General features: G+C 42.0%; 1 protein-coding gene, 1 long non-coding RNA gene and 1 pseudogene across 7 annotated transcripts in view; 2 read left to right on the forward strand and 1 right to left on the reverse strand.

Annotated features, from left to right (window-relative positions):
- Positions 1–18,012, forward strand: part of MAPRE2 (microtubule associated protein RP/EB family member 2) — an 89,044-nt gene that overhangs the window by 38,024 nt on the left and 33,008 nt on the right. The window contains exon 1 of one of the 4 annotated variants that reach the window (XM_083623085.1): positions 1,207–1,469. The exons of 2 other annotated variants lie outside the window; for them this stretch is intronic. In XM_083623085.1, coding sequence (XP_083479211.1) covers positions 1,348–1,469 — 122 coding nt within the window. In that variant the 5' untranslated portion in view covers positions 1,207–1,347. Of the gene's footprint in view, positions 1–1,206; positions 1,470–18,012 lie in introns of those variants that run through there. One more of the 4 variants, XM_083623088.1, reaches the window with a different exon arrangement.
- LOC310766674 overlaps positions 1–18,012 on the reverse strand; it is a 72,514-nt gene that overhangs the window by 4,545 nt on the left and 49,957 nt on the right. The gene's annotated exons all lie outside the window — the stretch shown is intronic.
- Positions 15,889–16,364, forward strand: LOC310767328 (MICOS complex subunit MIC10-like; annotated as a pseudogene). Its single transcript has one exon. The product of its transcript is annotated as an MICOS complex subunit MIC10-like (transcript).

An 18,012-nucleotide genomic window follows, 5' to 3' on the forward strand; every position in this document is an offset into this window, starting at 1 on the left:
ATTTTATTAGGAATATGAGCAGTTATTAAAATACTTTGTTATTAAAATACATTGTAAAAACCCAGCCGCTGTTTCTCATTCAGGTTTTTTATTACCAATAAATAAGGGGGGGGGAATCATTATGCACTTGAAGGAAGAAGCAATTTTTGAAATAGCAAGGATCAGAATATACTACATGCTCTTTTAATCTGTAAGGAAAACTAGAGACTGTGTGCCCTGTTGCTGATGTTTGGATTATTGCTGCCATCTGGGTTTAGTACATGAGAGACTGGTTTTGATACTAATTCCAGTAGCTTGAGACCAAAAATAACCTGGTATTATCTGGGGAATAGATGATGATGGATTATGAGGCTTTGAGGGGGGAAAGCTTGGGTTTTTATTTTGTTTTGTTTGTGTCTCTTAAATGTAGGACAAAAAATAAATGACTTGAGTGCTTAAGAGCAAGGGATTGTTGGGGGAGGAGGGATGCTGTGCCTTTTCTGTCTCTGTGCTTATCTTGGCGGAAGAACGTGCATTTTGCTATGCAGCCCTTCCCCCGAAATTCTCTTAAATGCTCCTTAAAATAAGAAGAGGTTAATAGCCTTGTAAATATACTTGTGGAAAGCTGCCATCCCGCCCCCTTGCTTTAGCCATTGAGAACTCGTGTTGTGCTTCATCCAAGCTTCCGAGGGTGACGATTACAAAATGCTCATTTTGAGAGACCCCCATAATTTTAAACCTGAGGCTTTCCACGCGTTTTGTCGCATGTTTTGCCTACGCCCATCAGCCCCCGCTTACATTGGGACTAGCGTGGTTGCATCTGAACCTTATTTTCTGATACGTGCAAAAGGGTTTCCGCATCGCATTGTTGCATGGCTAATTTTTTTTTAAAGGGGTGGGTGGGTGGATAGTGTTGGCCTTTTTAAGCCCCCGATCCCTTCGTTAAAAAGAAAAGAAAAGAAAGGCGGGCTCTTTGTATATACAGCTGCATTTACCGAGGGTGAGACTGAAGGGGAAGCCGAAGAGGAAGAGAGCCTGGCTTGGTGTTTTTACGTGCCAGATGTTAGGCCTGCCCCGTGCGCCTGTTTGGCTGCCTGGCTGTGGTCATGCTCGAGCCCTGTGTGAATTGGGGAGATCTGATGAGTTAGCTGGTTGCTATGGCGAGGAGCCGTGTCACGTGGCCCGGGCGCTGCTCCCGGCGGTTTGACGTCACCGGCCAGGGAGGAAAGGGGAGGGGGCCGGCGGCGCAGAGAGAGACGGAGCGAGTCAGTAGCGAAGGAGTCGACGCGCGCACGCCGAGCCCGCCCGCCCCAGCTTCTCCGCACACAGGCACCCGGGTGAGGGCTGCTTGCCTTTGGGAGCGCTCCAATGCCTGGACCTACCCAAGCGCTGTCCCCAAATGGAGAGAACAACAACGACATCATCCAAGATAACGGCACCACCATCATCCCTTTCAGGAAGCACACAGTGCGAGGGGAGCGTTCCTACAGGTAAGCCGCTCTCTTTCTCTCTCTGTGTGTTGGGCGTGCGCGTACGTGTGCGTGGACGGACGGACGGACACACACACACACACACGGGGAACTGCTGCAGCAGAGCCGGGTGGAGGGGGGGGAGGAGGAGGAGCGGGGGTTGCAGCGTATTGCATAACAAAAACAGCGGCGCTTTAAACCTAATCTGGCGTGTCTCCTCTCCTAAGCGTGCAGCGTGGTCTAGCTCTGTTTGAACGGGCGCTTTGCATTGTCCAAATGGAAAACATCTTGCGAGTACTCCGCCTGTCTTGATCCCCTCCCCTCCCCTCCCCCCCCCCGCGCTTTTTTGCTTTCTGCTGTGCGTATTGATAACGTTTACAAGCCGCCTGGCGTGGGAGGGAGGTGCGCGCAAATAAATAAATAATAGCCGTAATACCAATGTCCTCTTGGTCTGTGTGTCTGTCAGAGGAGACATTTCGGGGACAGGGAAAGGGAAGGCTGGGGGAAGAGAAGAAAGAACACAGGGTCTTGTGATGGTGGTGGTGGTGGTGCACTGCCTTGGTTGTGTGGAAGGGAAAATGGAATCCTCTAGATTAAACTGCAGTCTGTGATGTTAAACCACCAGATTGATGGAGCTTTGTAAGAACTGCACACCCTGATTGGTGGAAAGCTTGACAGCAGAGGTCAGGGTGTCAGGAATACACTAAAAAAAATTCCTCCTGCAAATATTGGGTTTTGAAATGAGGTGGGTTGTGCAGAGGCTTCTAAAAGCAAGTGGCACCTCGCCTATGTGCCGTATCATCATGCTTTCTTATGGGGACACTGACCTTCCTGCTTAGTGTTATTTGTATGTGTGTGTGTGATACATTTTCATTGTGTTCCTTGCTTGAAAAGGAGGATGGTGCCTGTTTTCTTTGTCACAGTCCTCAGCATTTTTGATTAATGGCTTGGCATGTTGCACCTTTTGGCAGCAGGGTGGTTTTTTTTTTCTTTTTTGCATTAACATATCTGACAATATGTTCCTCTAGATAAGCTCATTAAGATTGCTTCAGCAAGTATAACGCTATAGCAAATAATGCAACTAGTTTTGAGGGGCTTTTATCAGCATGTGCACTCTGAAAGGTTAGAATAGTAGAAGAGATACAGCCAGGCATATCTAAGTGAATTTCCTTCCTGCCCTTTCCCCTCCCCCCACCCCAGAATCATGCTTGGGGTTGTGTTGTGATGTGTTGTTGTTGTTTGCTTTCTTAAAAAAAAAAAAGAGTTCATGCCATTGAGCAAGCTACAGGAAATGAAACTGTCCCTGAAACCGTTATAAAAATATTTGGCTAAGCTACAGTGCGAAGTGAAATGTAGAATTGGAACAAAAAGTGTGTGTGTTTGCTCAGCTGAGTACTGGATAGCCTGTGAATATTGTTAAGAAATGGCTTTGCTCTGTTTGCCACCAGCTCAGTGAAAACTAAAGACCCTTCTTTTCCTACTTGAGTAGGTAAGGTCACAACAATGTTTTTAAGACTTAAGGTGCTGAATTATTTGTAGAATCCAAGTGCTTCTCCACCCCCCTGCCCCTCTTTAACACATACATTCAGCCAGCACTTCTTCAAAAACACAGTGGCTTCTTAAGACTGTGCAGATACTTTTAAGTATATTCAGTAAGAGAATAAAAAGGTGCTGAGCCATTTGAAAATTGAAATATAGAATGGGGATTTGGTGCCAACTGTTCTGACAATTTAAAAATTTTTAGCTTTTAAAAAGCCTTAACTGATAATAAACTGAAACCCTCATTTCCTCTGTTCACATTTCTTAATTCTTCTGAACAGCTTCCTGTTAAGAGAAATGGACATAATTTGGCCTATTTCCCCCCCACCGCACAAAAATGTGAAAACTGGTAACTGCTTCATTTTAATTACATCAGTATGTCTTGAACGAAAAGAGTGCTTTGTGTATGTTTATAAACTGCTAAGCGAAAAAAATACCATGTCCCATAGGACTGCTTAAAATATTGCTTAATCATACATGCAGATTCTTTTAAAAAAGAATGCTTCAGCCAGTTACAATGGGAATTTTTCATCAGGATAAAAATAAGGGTTTCATAAAAGCCTAATCCAAGATGTTCCGAAAACTACATTCTGTGGAATTGGCTTGGTGATCGATGTGGGATGGAATGTAGCATATGACTTTGGGGATAACTGCAGATAGTCTTTTTAGGAGTCTGATAATACATGCCCTGACCTTCTATCATTTGCTAGTGTGGGATTACTTTATCACAGCATTACTCAGTTTATAAAGCTTTTGGCTTGTTCTTTCCCTCCTCTTTCCTGGATATTTGTGTAAGGGATTTTGGAGCTGATTTAATGCTGAGCGTTGCCTCCAGTACACTAATTGGAACTGGACGATGGACTCTGTGTTCTTGACTCTGACACCTACTAACTGTATGACTCGTTGTGCAACTCATAGCGCTTGTATTTCTCTATATATATTTAAGACAAAAACTGAACAAAATAAAAACTCTCAAAACCCAAATCCATGAATAATCTGAAGACTGGGTTCTGAAAGTGGTAGATCAGGCAGTTCGAATTTCAACAGGGTGCATTCTTAGCAGCCACCATGAAATTGTCATTACCTCAGTTGGTCTGGTTCTCTGAAGTATGCCAAGATCAACTTGAGATGGGAGCCTTTATATGAAAGTGAGCAAATATAGCAGCAATTTGTGATGCAGCAGGATGCCAGCTAGCATTATACTGTATTATTCCTTCTGTACTGACTTCCAGAAGGAAATCTGTGCATGGATCTGTTTATACAACTATGGTGCAAGTCTTGCTTTTATTTTCAATGGGATCCTGTGCATGCCTACATAGAAATGAATTCCACTGCGTTCAGTGATGAAGACTCTCAGATACATCAGATTAAGCTGGTGAAAACAAGACACTCTCATAGTCACACCTAAAGATGGTTCAAGCAAGGCATCCTCCTGAAAAAAGCCAGTTATTTAAATCTAAATCTTTATTATGTAGCCAAAGTCCAGTTATTTAAACCAAGTTAGATAATGTTTCCAATTGTCTAATTAATATCCGGTCGTTTAATTCGCATAATTCCTGAAAAAACGTGCACACTAACTGGCTGCATTAGCAAAGTATATCTGTTTGCAACTAAATAGATACTTCATTGTATCTAGGAGCATAATAATAAAAAAGTCATGCAGCTCACATGCTTTATGAATTACAGAATTTGGTTAGCCAAACAGAAACTTGTTAGAACAGTTGGATCAAGCCAAAAGCCCATCTAGGCCAGCATTCTGTCCTCACAGTGGTCAAGCAGATGCCCATGGGAAGCCCAAAAGCAGAACCTGAGTGTAGCAACATTTTCCCATTCTGCAGTTTCCCCAAAATTGGTATTCAGAGACATATGTCCAACAGTAGACACAGAGCGTAGCCATTGTGCTAGTAGACATTGATAGTAAGAAGATAACATAAGAAGCTTAATTTTGAAGTTGTTTTCCTTTCAAAGTATGCATGCAAGGACATTAGTAAGGCTCAATCCAGGTGACCTGCGGCCTCAAAGGTTATATCCATGGGTACAGTGGCACCCTTGCAGACATCCTCAGGTGGCCATGAGTCTTCTGAGACCTCTCTCCCCGCTTCATTGTCATGTGGTGTCAAGGGTGCTGTCTGCCCCTCCCCTTTTTGGAAAGTACAGAAAGCTGAAGGAGGAAATGGGAGAGAACAACTCTCTTTTCCTTTTCTTTTTTCAGCTCTATGTGTTTCTCAAAACTCTTATCAGCAGCTGAACAGGCAATGAAGTGACTGAGGCGACAGGGAGATATCTGGTCGATTGTGGGGGTGGGAAAATAGCAATGTAGGGAGGCAGCAAGAAGAAATATGATTGACACAGGAGTTGAGAGGTGAAAGAGAAAATGGAGTGCCAGAGAGAGGGAAAAGATGTATGTGAGTGTGAATTTGCATACACACACCCCTACACACATGTCTCCATTGACTGAAAGGGGAAAATCCGAAACCTGGTGCTGTTTTGGCTGAGAATCCAAGGCATGGATTCTTCTATATTTTATCTATTCCTGGTATATTTCTAGAAGGAATCCCTTCTAGAACAGCCATCAAATCATAGATCACCTCTGTGTACACAGATTTGTTCCATGATTTCCTCGTGGTATTGCCATCTTGTGTAAAACTCATGAGGATCCATGCCTTGGATCTAGCAAGCACCAGATCTGTGATTTTTAATGTGCACTCTACCAAAATAAGCTTTTATTTGATGCTGCTATTGGTAGACCCTGTGTCAGGCAAATTCAGGAGGATCTGTTTTATTCTACAGAGCCTAACTTTGACCCAAACCCCTTGAAAAAGCAAATATGTGCATGAGGGGGACACGACTAAATGACTAAACAACAACAAATGGCTTGAGGGTTGTCTGAATTTAGCCTAAGAGCTCTTACTTATAGAGATAAGTGCCCAGAACTTTCCAGAATTGGTTGCCATTCTTTGTTACTGGCATTGTAGCAAATAACACTGGTGTAAAATGAGGTGAAAACTCATCAGGAAGTGCAGAAATAGACAAACGAAGTCTGCAAAGGCAAAGTATTTCAGTCTTATTCTTCATAGCAATCACCCAGTTAATGTATTTTCTAAAGCTGTGTACTAACAAAATGGGTTTGTGAGTGCTATTTATATTTGCCAGTAACTGAACGATACATTTTCATCAACACATTTCTGGTGTCCTGCATTCAGAAACACCTCCTTCCTAATAATCAACTGCCTGCTTCCTGTGGGCCCTGCAAAATAGAAGTGCTAACTGAAAAATGGATTGTGTTTAATGAGGCAACTACTCTTCAACTTAGTCTCCACCTTGACCAGAGATGGTGGACAAAGGATGTCTTAATGAGCCCATAAATTTGACTGGCCAGTAAACCAAGCCATTATTTGTTCTTGGCACAAACCCACTCTTCCTAGTTCTGTTGCAGTTGCAGGGAGCAATGTGAAGAACCCTGCACAAATGAGACAAGACAGCACCTCTCTTTGAGGCCAGTTCTGGGACCACTGTTTTGAAGTCCCCAGTTTGATGGATGTTTTGAAGTGTTAAGATTTGAATACTTCATTAGATGCATGGAAGTTTTCCTTGAGGATTTGGGACTCATGTAAATTGAATGGAAGCTTAGATGTGGCTACTTGGAACATAATCTATCATACATTGAGATACAGCCTGGGTGCTGCTGTGCCATACAATCACCACACTCACCGTCTGCTATGGGACTTGGGAGTTAGCTTTACATTGCATTCCAGCTTAGGACAGGCCACAGCTGAGAATAGCAAGCCCACACCATATAATGCCTACTATTATGGGAAATATAGCATAATTACAGGCACACATTTCTCCACAAGAGCACATATTACTGCTGCTGTTGCAGAATCGGGGTCAGGTCATGCCTCTGCTTTTTAATATGCATTAAAATGTAGTACAGCCAAGCACTGGACTGCCTGCATCATCCTGTGTTTACCATAGGTTCTCAATCCTACGAGGTAGGTGAGAAATGTTATTTAACAAGTAAATTTGGCACAGTGAGATTAAGGCAACTCGGATACATGTTTCCATTCATTTATGAAGATTGCTCTGTTGCTTTTTGAGCAAGTACATTCTCTTGGCTTACCCATACCTAACTGTATTGTTGTGAAAATAAATGCTTCTGCTAGTTCCTTAGAGAGAAGAACAGGATACGAATGTAACAATTTGGCATTGGTTTTCAGCCTGTCTGCATAGCTGTTATGGATACCAAACCTTCTGTGCAGCCGGGGTTAAATCCCAGCTGTGATTCTACAGTTGTTTTTAGACTGAGACAGAGTGTGTGTTAACAATCTAGATCACCTAGATTCCTGCATAAAAAAGTCTTTACTGCACTAGAAGGCTACATATTAGGTCTTATTTTGATTACACTATCGCAGCTAATCTGCCGCTTCAGTTGACAGATATTTGAATAAGTTTAATTCATTGGCGATGTAATAAGAAAACGTTTTGAAAATAAGACTATGTGGAGGTCAAAGAGTCTGCTGCACTGTTATATTTGGTTGGATTTTGAAAGTGGGATTTGCAGATGAGGATGCTGGAAACCCTGGACAGAGGAACATTTGATTCAGCCCCAAGGCAGTTCCGCTGCTTTGTGTTTCCTTTGTTTTGCAGTTTACAGTATAGGCTTGTGGCGCCAAATCCAGTTTTTATTTAAAAATACTGAAAAATGACCAATGATTGCACCTATTTTGGAATACACAAGAGCAGTGTACTTTTTTAAGTGCTGTAGTCAGAATACAAATAGGAACCCCATATCTACCTTCCTATCTAATATTGTTATTTCAAGTGTATTAATGAGGATTTCTGTATATCTGGTTTTAGCAATGCCAGATGTACTAGTGATTTCATTTGGTTATTCAAATGAGATAAGACTTTCACACAATTACTTTTAATTGTGTCAATAGAAATAAAACATATTTAATTGTGGCTTTTGTGAAATGCTTGGAATGCAATTCTTGACACTGTAAAAGTTGACTACTGAATAAGACTTAGTCTCATATTTTCTCCACAGCCCATTTCTATTATGAGATAGGAAAGTGGGATGTTTCATAAATGAAAGTTTCTAGACCAAGAACGGAGAACCTGTGATCCTCCAGATGTTGTTGGACTTAAGATCCCATCAGCCCCAGCCAGTATAGCCAGTGGTCAGGAGTGATGGGGGTTGTAGATATATATGGCCCAAGTCCCTTTCATCAAAGAAAGGGTTTCAGTCAACTCATTGGCTTTTGCTGATTAAAGGTTTTCCTAGCCAGAATCATTGCCAGACCCAGTGGCGTAGCGTGGGGGGTGCAGGGGGGGCCGGCCGCACCGGGCGCAACATCTGGGGTTAGGGCAAATCCATGGGTTAGGGGGCGCAAATCCACGGGTTAGGGGGCGCAAATCCATGGGTTAGGGGCGCAAATTACTTGCCTTACCCCGGGTGCTGACAACCCACGCTACGCCACTGGCCAGACCTCCAGGCTGCAAATCTGCTCCTTCTGGCTGAGTGTGACCACTATCCAGAACAGAGAAATATACCTTGCTATTCTTCTTCTTCCAGAGTCGGGTTTTCCAATCCATTGTCAGCTTTCTCATTCTCTTCTAGAGAATATGGAACTGATGACATCATATGAATAATTAGGAAGGACATATATCACCCATTCATAGTAATAAGAATATACATACATCAAAGAGGGGCATACAAAACTGACCTCAAAATTAAGAACTTCTAAATTTCTGAGAACAGCTTTTTAGTCTGACAGAAGCAAACTACAGGCAATGACCGATTTACACACGTCCAATTGGCGGCCAACTGCACACATGCACATTGCAGCAACCTGGAAGTGGCTGGAAAAGGGGGTGGAATGGGCTTTTGTGTGCTCTGCTGTCACATGTGATGACTCACAAGTTGCCTGTTGTATTCTGTCCACTTCAGTGGCTGGTGTCTAAACTATTTTCACTGCACCTTTGAATGCTACATCCGCCTACTCCAGTAACTCTGGTGGTTTCAATTCAATTTGTTTGCCGAAGGCTGCAGTTCTATGTGCACTTGCCTGGGAGAAAACACTATTGAGCTCACTGGGACTTGAGCAGACACATATGGGTCTGTTGATCTATAAGAGTAATTTTGGGCAGTGTTTAATATATTCATCAGAACACAAAGCGTGTGGAATCCTAAATAAAATTTGGCTTTCGAGTGATTGCCCTTGACCCATTTAATGTTCTCGCGTGTAACGTCTAGCATTCTTAGTGGGAACAGGATGTAGTAGGATTTCTTTTTCCTACTGTACTTTTGAAAATACTTCTCTTCATCACAAGGAAATGTAAACATTAATCAGTGAGAGGAGGATTAAGGACGTAGCATTTATCGGAAATCCTTCAGTAGTGGCAGGCTTCTTAGAAGAATGTCTTATTTAGGTTGCAAGACCCAATTCTAAGCTTGCTTTTGTCAAAATATTCATAATTGCATATTATGGCAAACGAAACCTACAAAAATAAAATTAGCATAGAACTAGACTTTACAATTGATGGTGTTTGAAGCAATAAAAGCACTTTAGCTTTTGTCGTTTTCAATTTCAACTTTTAAACATGGCCAATGCCCCAGTCCTAAGCAGGTTCATATAACCATAGCAAACATCATTTTTTTTTTCTGCTCCCCACTCCTGCACTAGACTGAAAGGGTGGAGGAAGTCTGTCTACTGTCCTCATGTGGGTACAGTTAAAGTGCTCAAGTTAAGGGTTAACTAATTGCATTATGTGATCATTAATATGCAGCCTTGGAAAAGATGATTGAGTCCCACTGAACTTGTTAAAGTTGCTAATAAACTTTTGGAACCAATTTGAGAATACAGCATGGTGTTGAGGTTTCTGTTGTAAAAATGCACCCGCAATCCCTATGTTGTTCAAAGTTGGAACCAAGGATGGATAGACTAACATAAAGTTCAAAATGCTTAGGTTTATTGATTTTCTTTTTCACTTCCAGGAAATGTCTTCCTTTCTCTACTTCTATCTATGCTTCTTTCTTCTGTCTGCAAGTATTCCCTTGGATGTATTAGTAGTCTGTCTAAAGTTAAGAACTATTAACTTTGGGAATGCATCCTGAATAGAGTTGTTCAGAGTGTAAGCACATATTCTAAGCCAGAGAACCTTAAAAGGAAGGGGTACCTGTTCTTTAGCACTGATATCTAAGACTATACCCTCTCATTTCCCCTTGCTGAGCAACAGCTTTGATCTGCTAATCCAGCTCTCCCTTTCTTTATACCGTGTGACACCTGTCAAAGTGAACAAGCAGCAAAAAATAAAATACTACCAGTTCTAAATTTCCTTTATTTAAACTGTACGAATACTAGTTCTCTGACTGTGTAGAACTTTATCTGTTATTGTTAATTTATTAACCACCATCTATACAACCATCTTAAGGCACTGTTCAATACAATCAATTAAAAAAAGTTTAAAATAAGATACAACCGTAAATTCATTTAAAGCTAAACTGGTACCATACAAAATAGATATTCATGGCAAAGACCTATTTTTCCAGCTGGGAAAGCCTTTTGAAACAAAAATGTCTTCAGTTGTTTCCGGAAAGTACAGATCGTTGGCACCTGTCATATCTCTACAGGAATGCCATTCCACAGAACTGGTACAGCCACACTAAAAGCCCTGCTCCTAGTTGCTTCTGAGATCTTTGGAACATTCAGGAGAAGCTCTCACAGACTGCAGCCATTGACTGTGTATATAAGGAACAAGATGATCATTCAAATAACCTGGTCCTGAAATGTATGGGGTCATAAATATTTGTACCAGCACCTGGAACTTGATAGCAGATTGGTAGCATGCAGGTTATACAGCCTGGAAAATTTATAATCATATTTCAGGTGAGTATTCTCCTTTTAGGTGACTTCTTCCTCTGAAATCTTGCTATTACAGTCCATAGATGTTGAAATCTTCAGCTTGCAAAGGCAGTAGAAGGAGCAAAGCTTCAGTTCACCAGTTTGTTGAACCAAGAGTGTTTATTTTCCAGCTTAAAGTCCCTAGCTAGAGCTGGTGGCCTCTAAACATGCCATTTAATTAAGAAGAGAGGAAACCACTGGAAAAACATTGAGTAAAGGTTCAGGGACTTTCTCCCTCTTGGCCAATGTTATCTACAATCATGCTTCATCCTTCATCGTGGTTGTCTGAGAATTCCAGTCTTTCTTACCAGAGAGCATCCTGACCTGTCTTCCTATTTTGCAGCTTCCTTTTCTTGAAAAAGAAAAAAGTGAAGCCCCTCACTAAAAGCAGTGGCATTTCCATCTAGCTTCTTCAAACAATAATTTGTGTATTGAGAGTAACTTCTCCTGTATCAGCCACCCTCCTTTTGGATACACCTTTTTATTTTGAATTTTTTGCTCCGCCCCCTTTTCTTCATAAAATACTAAGTGGCTTTCAGATCACATTTTCAAAATATTTTCATGGATGAGAGACACAGAGAGAGAGAGAGAGAGATGCACAAACATATCTTTCACAAAAAGCAAATAATAAAAATTATGTGGCAGCAGTGAACAAAAATCTAGTCAATAATGCAGTGAGTACTGTGTGTGCAGCAATCTATCCAGCATTTGTTTGTGGCTCTCTAAGTTAACTCCACCCTTAAAAGCTGAGCCATTTTGCTTATTGTTCTCTCCCAACTTGTTGAGACAACATGTCTATTGTTGTTGTTTTTTTTTCTCTCTCTCATCTCTGTCTATCCTGTAAATAATTCCTGCATGAATAAAGCCTTTGAACCCCCCCGCCCCGCCAAAAAATGCAGTGAGCAAATGAAAGCATCTGTAGACTGTGTCAACTAGCCAGATAAGCCTTCTGTGAAAAAGCCAGGATTTTACCTGCAGAGTCTGCAGCACCACTTAATTTATATGTAAGAACTTTGAATCTGAAACAGTTGAAGAAACAAAGATATGCAATGCAGAGTGTTTAATGTTGGAGTAATCGATTATCCAGTAACAGTTGGCAATCTGATGGCAGCCTTTTTGCACAAGTTGATACTTCTGGTCACGTTGCAGTAATGAAGCCACCTGTGAGGGAAGCCCTGGTTTGGGAGCTATCCATGCAGGAAATAAGATCTTCTACAACGTGGAACACGTTGCTTGTACAGTGGTATCTCAGGTTACAGAAACTTCAGGTTACAGGCGCTTCAGGTTACAGTTTCCGCTAACCCAGAAATAGTATCTCGGGTTAAGAACTTTGCTTCAGGATGAGAACAGAAATGGTGCGGTGGTGGTGCAGTGGCAGCAGGAGGCCCCATTAGCTAAAGTGGTACCTCAGGTTAAGAGCAGTTTCAGGTTAAGAACGGACCTCCATAACGAATTAAGTTCTTAACCTGAGGTACCACTGTAACATGGGTGTAGAACTCTCCTTGAGGTAGTCTACTAGAGCCCAGTACTGTTACACTTTGATCATAGTTTTAAAAATACTACAATATGTCCCTTATCCATCTTTTGGTATATATTATATCCTGTTTATTTTGTGCATGTATTATTAATAGGCATTGTAAAACTGTTCGTTTGTTACTGGAAAGAAAGGTGCGGTATCTATAAAACTAAAAATCAAATTCTAGAAGAGTTTATCTGTCACATTGGCCTATATATTTTGATAGTCCTAAAGAAGTCTTCCTTAGATATCAAGTATTGTTACAATTATTGCATGGTTGCTAATATCTCCTTATTGGGCAAAGATACTCAAGCAGATGAAGGTTGTGCGATAGTGGTGGGTGAAACTGTTTATATGAGCCTGATTTTGTGTCTGGTTTCAGGCCTGATTTTGCAATGGATACAGCCTTGGTCACCCTGATGGAGAAGTGTAACTCTGCTAATTCTCCTTGAACCATAGCGTTCTATACTATCAACCACTGTATCCTTCTGGGTAGATTCCTTGGATTGGGGGGTTGGAGGCATCATGGGTCAAATTCTTACCTGAAGGGGCAGTTCCAGAAGGTGTTGCTCAAGGACTGCTGCTTAGCTCCATTCTGCTTGGAACTCTGCAGGACCCCATAGCATATCTTGTCTCACATGGTTTTTAACATTTTACATGAAATTGCTGGGAGAAGTAATTCGCGGAATTGAGGGGATGTGTCGTAAGTGTGCTTAAATTCATCATCTAGGTGTATCCAGGATCAGGTAGCTTCTGTGGCAAGTAGTGCCCTTCAATTGCTTAGACAACACCCAAGTTTGAGTACTGTTAATGCATAGTACTTGAGGCTTTCTTTGAGGATTATTTGGAAACTGCAGGTTATGCAAAATATACTATATTTTTCTGTGTATAAAACTAGGTTCCCCCCCTAAAAAATAATGTCAAAAATTAGGGAGCATCTTATTCATGGATAGTGTCCCCCCATTTTCTTAAATCTGAGTCCCCCAAAATAGAGGGTGTCTTATACATGGGGGCATCTTATAGACAGAAAAATATGATAGCTACTTTGCTTGTTAACTAGTCAATGGTAACATATCTCAATGGTGTTAGCTTCACTGGATTCTCCTTTTGTTTTCAAGGACAGTTCAAATTGTTAGTACTTACTTTCCAAGCCCTGCATGGTTTAGGACAGGGGTAGGCAACCTAAGGCCCATGGGCCAGATGCGGCCCAATTGCCTTCTCAATCCGGCATGCGTGTTTTTACATGAGTAGAATGTGTCCTTATATTTCAAATGCATCTCCAGGTTATTTGTGGAGCCTGCCTGGTATTTTTACATGAGTAGAATGTGTGCTTTTATTTAAAATGCATCTCTGGGTTATTTGTGGGGCTTAGGAATTCGTTCTCCCCCCCCCCCAAAAAAAAATATAGTCCGGCCCACCACATGGTCTGAGGGACAGTGGACCGGCCCACGGCTGAAAAAGGTTGCTGACCCCTGGTTTAGGACCAAAGAACCAGAAGGAATATCTGCCCTTTTACCAGGGCTAGCCAACAAGGTGCCCTACACATTTATTTTGTTGGGCTACAACTCTCATCATCCTTGACCATTGACTATTCTGGTAAGGGTCAAGAGTAGTTCAGAACATCTGGAAGGCACCATGCTGACTACCAGTGCCCTATGGCCTATGTATTGAGCTTCAGAATGTCTCTTCCTCATGCCTTCCCCTCTGAGAGAAAGTGCATGGAAACTAGAGAGAGGTCCTTCTCAGTAGTTGTGCCCTTACTGAGCAAATTTCTCCCTAGAAAGGCCTGGTTGGCACTGACATTTTACTCCTTTCAGTGCCTGGCAAAGGTATATTTATTCTCTCAGGCCTTTAAATGTCTTTTGTCCTCTTTTAATATGTTGATTGTTATGTTTGTTTTATCTTGCTTTTGAAAAACACCCTGGAAACTGCTGGTGGGATGGTATATAAAACTTTTAGATATTTTTTTTTAAAAAAAAACTTGAACAACAAATCTAATATGTCTCAAATTGCAACCTTATTTTAGGCTTCTCATGCAATGGATTAGGCTGAGTTGCAATACAGTATATGTACATACATATACTTTTCATCCACAAAAAAGACTAGGGTATTATAACTTTTAATCATACCTTAGTATAGATCAATTTGTTTTTGTGTACCTATCTTGTTTTTATTGCCTGTCTGTGCAAATAGCCTGAGCAATAAGATTTAGATTTGGACTTGTGAAAGGTAACCCATGAACTTCATGACTAAACTAGCTTTTGAATCTGGGTCTTCTGTTTGAACCTGATTCCCTGTACCAACCCAGTTCATTTGCTGTTGGTCCAGGACCCATGAAAGAAATAGGAGACAAAGGACAAATTTGAACTTTGGCCACTACTTTATGTGTCTGTAATATAAATATAACTCAGACAGGAAACGGTCCAGTGCGGAAAAACTACACTCCAACAAAGTCAACCAGACAGGACTGTCAGCAGAGTTATTTGAAGTGACTAATGCCCAGTGGCATGAAAACCTAGAAACCCATAACAGCCTTATGTCTCATTATCTTATGGGTTCCCAGATACAGTGAAGATATCAAAGAAGCCCTGACCAATAATATACCCTGTCCCAGCGTGGTTCTCAAAGGCAGGGTGGTAAGCCTGCCCTAGCTTGGTTCAAGTCTTACAAGGGAGGCTGAGCTGAAGCTGCAGCACTTACTGGAGGAGCAGGCTGTTGTTGGATAGGCTGCCTTGGCCCTTCCCTATGTAGGATCATGATAGGCAGTGCAGAGCATGATCTGTCAAGATCATGGACTATGACAGATGCTGGCTGGAACTCATACAAGGAAAACTGTTGTCTCATTGACATGCTTAGCCTTATGAAGGTTTGCTGGTCTGGAGCTGCTGTTAACCCTGCCCTTCTGAAGAGCAGTCAATTTCTTAAAAGACCATTGCTCAATTGTGCCGGTTCCTATGGCATGGTGGTAGTGAGGAGAACATTGAAAGGAGGGTATTCTCAGAATCTGAGGAGCTGGGTAAAGCCATGTCCTCTGGCCTGACAGGTTGCACAGTGTGGAGGATAGCTCTCTGTCTTGTCTCCTCCCTTATTTCCCTTTGAGACAGTGGGCATTAATGCTAGAGAACATGGCAGCAATCAGCTGAGCTTTAGGAGGGTATGTTCACATTAGTAGCTTGAAACATAATGAGCTTGTTCCCCCAACCCTGTTTGTTTCAAGCCACATTGTTCATATCAGAGATGGAGCAGGGATGTCTTCACCTGATGTGCATGACCTTTTTGGTTCCCCCACCTCTGGAGCCCTCTGGGAACTCCTGTTCATTAAGCTTGTCACCTGTGCTCTGTATCCAGTATTCTAAGCAAATTGAAGCTGGTTTGAGAAATAAATGCATCAAACAGCAGTATTTGTCAGACTACAGGATCAGTATGGATTGTGGCTAATGTGTGAAGGCTGCTTCCAAAATTAACATTGGGGAGCACAGAGGAGGCGGTGGCCAAGATGCCGTTGGAGGGTGATTTGGGCAGGTAGTGGGACCGGTGCTTGGCTGACTCCACCATCAAGCTGGGTGCTGGCTTTGGGTTGGGTGTTGTCTTCTCGGTCATCATCTTCAAAAGGACGATGTGGCCCATCACTCTTGGGTCTGGAATGGGCTTAGGAATGGCTTATTCAAACTGCCAGCATGACTTCTGGTCTCCTTACCTTCTCCACGGGCAGTTTGTCAAGGAGCAATGACACAGGCCCGACCCACACCTCTCTTTTGCCAGAGGAACAGTGGCACCTTGGCAATTCCTTGGGAAGGTCGAAGCGTCCCAGTCTTGAGGCAACAGCCTTTGGAAGCACTTGGCCCGTTGCTCTTTTTTCCTGCAACACCTGGAACCGAATATCTTTTTTTTTTTTTTTTGTAATCCCTCTTTTGGAAATGAAAACGAGAAAGATGTTGTTCTGGAAAGTAAAATAAAAACAAGTCCACCCCCTTAAAAAAAACAAAACATTGGGGAGCACACTGGATATGGAGTTAGCAGTCATGTGAACATGGCCTTAGTCATGCCAACCTATGGAAATAAAATATATCTTATTACAAGACCCCCACAAGTTGTGAGAAATCGGCAACTACTCGGACTGTATCTTGTCACCCTATGCAGTTGCAGAAATCCCATTAGCTCTTGTCACAAAACAACTTGAAGAGGCTGGTATGTACAGAACGTAAAACACAGAAGGCAATAATCTTGAGGGCAGTCAGGGGATTGAAATGTAAATTCTTTCTCATTCTCTCTTCCACTCTCCAGGATGAATGATGCTTGTAATATGTCAGGCTAAAAGGGTGAGACTCAGCTGAGCTGTGAATGGGGGGGGGGACGCAGAGTGAGCTGAGATGACCCAGTTTTTCCCCTGGTGTTAACCCAGACCATCCGAAAAGCCCACCCAGATCAAAGCAGCTGAAAAAGGAAATGGCAAGAGTGTTAGAGGAAGAAAGAAGAGTGACAGGCAGGCAATCTGATATTAGCCTTGAGCCAGTTTAGCTCATTAATGGAGCATAGTGGTGGTGTCAGAATATGAATATGTTGCTTAATTGTAAGCAGCATTTATTTTTTTTAAAACCTGACCATTTCTTCCAGTAAACCTTGTCTGTAGGGGTGTGTGTGTGTGTGTGTGCCCGCACACATGTGCACATGCTTTCGCAAAAGGTGCTTTAACAGCTTACATTATCCATACCCATATATTTAATGTTTTCATTCTCTTTATTCAGGCTACTAACTCCACTTCACGGGGCCTTGCGCCACAGGAAAAATCGCTGCATTTTCCTGTGGTAAATAAAATATTAATCAGTTGCCAGTAATGTGTGTGCAAGATTGCGCAGAACACATGTGTGCTAATAAAAATAATATAAACATGATGTAAAATCTTGTTAGTTGTTTCCAGCTCAGTTCAAATGCATGATCTTTTATTATTATTATTTTTTTTAAATCTCCGGTTTGCTAAATCAATCATTTGTTGCTGGGTATAGTCATTTGGCACAGGGTGGTATTCAACTGATTTTTCCTCCTAGTAGATCTATTGAAATTAATGGACCTCACTTAGTCATGTTCATTGATTTAAATGGGTCTGCTTTGAGTAAGTTGAAGGCCAAAGACTGCTCTGCAAATTTGGGGGCTGAGGAATTGATGACATGAAGAATATCTGAAGAGCCAAATTCATTTCTGTCTCAAGTATGCAAAGCAACAGTTTGACTATGTCCATAGATACTACTGTACTTGTCACATGTGATTTCCCCCCATCCTTGCCAAGGACTAGAACGGGGTGGGAAATACTCCAGTCCTCTGTGTCCAGCCTTCAGAACTACCCCCAACCCTCAACCCCAACAATGCTCATCACCAGTCCTATGTCACATCTTCCTTCAACTGTTCTTGACCTCTGTCCTGGGACTATTATAATGGCTCCTGTTTGTCTAGGAGGAGGATGCAGAGATGTGTAAATGGAGGCAAGGGAGAATGAAGACACCTCTGTCTTTAGCATCGCCTATTGTCACATCCATTGCTTTGCCCACCACTGGCACCTGGCTCCCAGAGGTTGCTTACAAAAAAAAATGGGCCGAAAAAGTGTCCCCAC

This window comes from Podarcis filfolensis, assembly GCF_964270895.1.
Source record: "Podarcis filfolensis genome assembly, chromosome: 7".
NCBI classification, from domain to species: domain Eukaryota; kingdom Metazoa; phylum Chordata; class Lepidosauria; order Squamata; family Lacertidae; genus Podarcis; species Podarcis filfolensis.